We start from the raw sequence: 2,375 nt of genomic DNA, 5'->3' as shown, positions 1-2,375 counted from the left end.
AGCGAAACTCCATCTCAAAAAAAAAAAAGAGAGAGTGGTTAAGGGACCTTGCCAAGTCTGTCAATTCTTGACTGATAGAGCTGGAACCAGGTCTCTAGCCTCCCAATACAGTAATTCCTGTCACTTTCACCTTTCCTTTGGCTTTGAGGTAGCCAAATCTCATCCTCTAGCAACCAACCTTTTTTTGGTAGGGCACGAGGCAGGGGTAGAGGGTAGCCAGCCAGGTATTCTGTGGCCCTTTTACTCCTTCTAGCTGTAAGAATGACAGGCAAAGAGCAGCTTTGGTGCCACAGAAACACCTGACAACACCGTGGCCACTGTCTTGCCCTGGCCTGAGCCACAAGGTAGAGGGAGGGCGCTCAGGGTAAAGTCTGGCTGGAGGCCTAAGGCACTTCACTTCTCTCTGTCTCCTCCCCAACCAGGGTGTTCTGTGCTCACGCTTCAGTCTGTGAATGTGCTGCGCAAGTACATCTCCTTTCTGGATCTGCCCTTGTCCCTGCTTCATACGCAGGATGTCCTCTTTGTGCTCAACAGCAAAGAAGTGGCACAGGCCAAGGTGAGGATTGTAAATTCCTGGACACCCCAACTCAGATCTCTGCCCCAGACCCTCTGTCTCCTCAAAACCCCACCTCTGCAGAAGCCCTAACCGAAGGCCTTCCACAGTGGTTCAGCATCTGTCCCTCAGAGTTGCGGCTAGGCCAGCTAGATCTTGGGAAGCATAGATTTTTCAATGACTTTAGCCTTTTTTCTAATTATAACAATAATATATGCTTTTTCTAAAAGTAAATAACACATGCTCATTGCAGAAAATCTTGAAAAACATAAAAGCGTCAAAGAAAATAAAAATAAGAACAATTACCTGCAGTCCCACCAATTGGAGGTAATCCTTATTAACATGTTGGGCTACTCTTTTTTATTTTTTATTTTTTTGAGATGGAGTTTGGCTCTTGTTGCCCAGGCTGAGGTGCAGTGGTGCAATCTCTGCTCACTGCAACCTCCACCTCCCGGGTTCAAGTGATTCTCCTGCCTCAGCCTTCTGAGTAGCTGGGATTACAGGTGCCTGCCACTACGCCTGGCTAATTTTTTGTATTTTTAGTACAGGTGAGGTTTCACCATGTTGGCCAGGCTGGTCTCGAACTCCTGACCTCAGGTGATCCACCCACCTCGGCCTCCCAAAGTACAGGGATTACAGGTGTGAGTCACAGCATCCGGCCCTACTCATGTGTGTATATATAGTGCATGTGTATACACATTTCAAATGGGATTACACAGTGCTTATTTAAAACCTGCTTTGGCCTGGCGCAGTGACTCACGCTTATAATCCCAGCACTTTGGGAGGCTGAGGCAGGTGGACCACGAGGTCAGGAGTTTGAGACCAGCCTGGCCAATATGGTGAAACCCCGTCTCTACTAAATATACAAAAATTAGTGGGGTATGGTGGCACACGCCTGTAGTCCCAGCTACTCGGGAGCCTGAGGCAGAAGATCTCTGCCCTGCAAGGCTTTCCTGCCTTGAAAGCTCCCATCTGCAAAGACCCTCCCGAGTCTTGTGAGCAGAGGTTGCATTCCTTCCCAGAGTTCTTGCACAAGCCCTTTTTACAAGACCCTCATGCAGACCCTATGTTGGGAAGAGATTGTGGATCAAAGCAGTCTTTCCTGCGTTGCAACCACACCGCTGTGTTCCGGGGTTTTAGAGTGCTCTCAGATGGCCTTTACTATACGCTTCCTGGTTACCACTTGATTTCTGTTTTTACAGGGCTTAAACAAGTTTTACTTTACTGCACCATTGTTTGGAGTTTTCTTAACTCTATATTTGATCCGTGGCATGATTCTTTAAAGCAAAGCAAGCTTGTAATCATTTAACTAGAAATAACATAGGTCTGCCCCTGGTCATCTTGGCCCACAAGACCCTGTCAAAAAAAAAAAAAAAAGGCCAGGTACAGTGGCTCACGCCTGTAATTCCAGCACTTTGGGAGGCCGAAGTGAGTGAATCACAAGTGAAACCTCGTCTCTACTAAAAATACAAAGATTAGCCAGGGTTGGTGCACACACCTGTAATCCCAGCTACTCAGGAGAGGACGCTGAGGCGAGAGAATCACTTGAACCGAGGAGGTAGAGTTTGTGATGAGCTGAGATCACACTCCTGTACTCCAGCCTGGGCAACAGAGCAAGACTTTGTCTCATGCCGGGCGCAGTGGCTCACGCCTGTAATCCCAGCACTTTGGGAGGCCGAGGCGGGTGGATCACGAGGTCAAGAGATCGAGACCAGGCCGGGCGCGGTGGCTCAAGCCTGTAATCCCAGCACTTTGGGAGGCCGAGGCGGGTGGATCACAAGGTCAAGAGATCAAGACCATCCTGGTCAAAATGGTGAAACCC

At 48.7% G+C, this 2,375-nt stretch overlaps 1 protein-coding gene across 2 annotated transcripts in view; it reads left to right on the top strand.

Moving 5' to 3' along the window:
- PIGL (phosphatidylinositol glycan anchor biosynthesis class L) overlaps positions 1–2,375 on the top strand; it is a 102,857-nt gene that overhangs the window by 90,231 nt on the left and 10,251 nt on the right. Inside the window, exon 6 of one of the 2 annotated variants that reach the window (XM_017496824.2) lies at positions 423–556. The exons of the other annotated variant lie outside the window; for it this stretch is intronic. Coding sequence (XP_017352313.1) covers positions 423–556 — 134 coding nt within the window. The remainder of the gene's footprint in view (positions 1–422; positions 557–2,375) is intronic. 2 annotated transcript variants of the gene reach the window in all.

Source organism: Cebus imitator, unplaced genomic scaffold (assembly GCF_001604975.1).
Source record: "Cebus imitator isolate Cc_AM_T3 unplaced genomic scaffold, Cebus_imitator-1.0 Scaffold223, whole genome shotgun sequence".
NCBI lineage: Eukaryota > Metazoa > Chordata > Mammalia > Primates > Cebidae > Cebus > Cebus imitator.
Note: the sequence above shows the minus strand (reverse complement) of the source record. Positions and strands in the feature narration are given on the sequence as shown.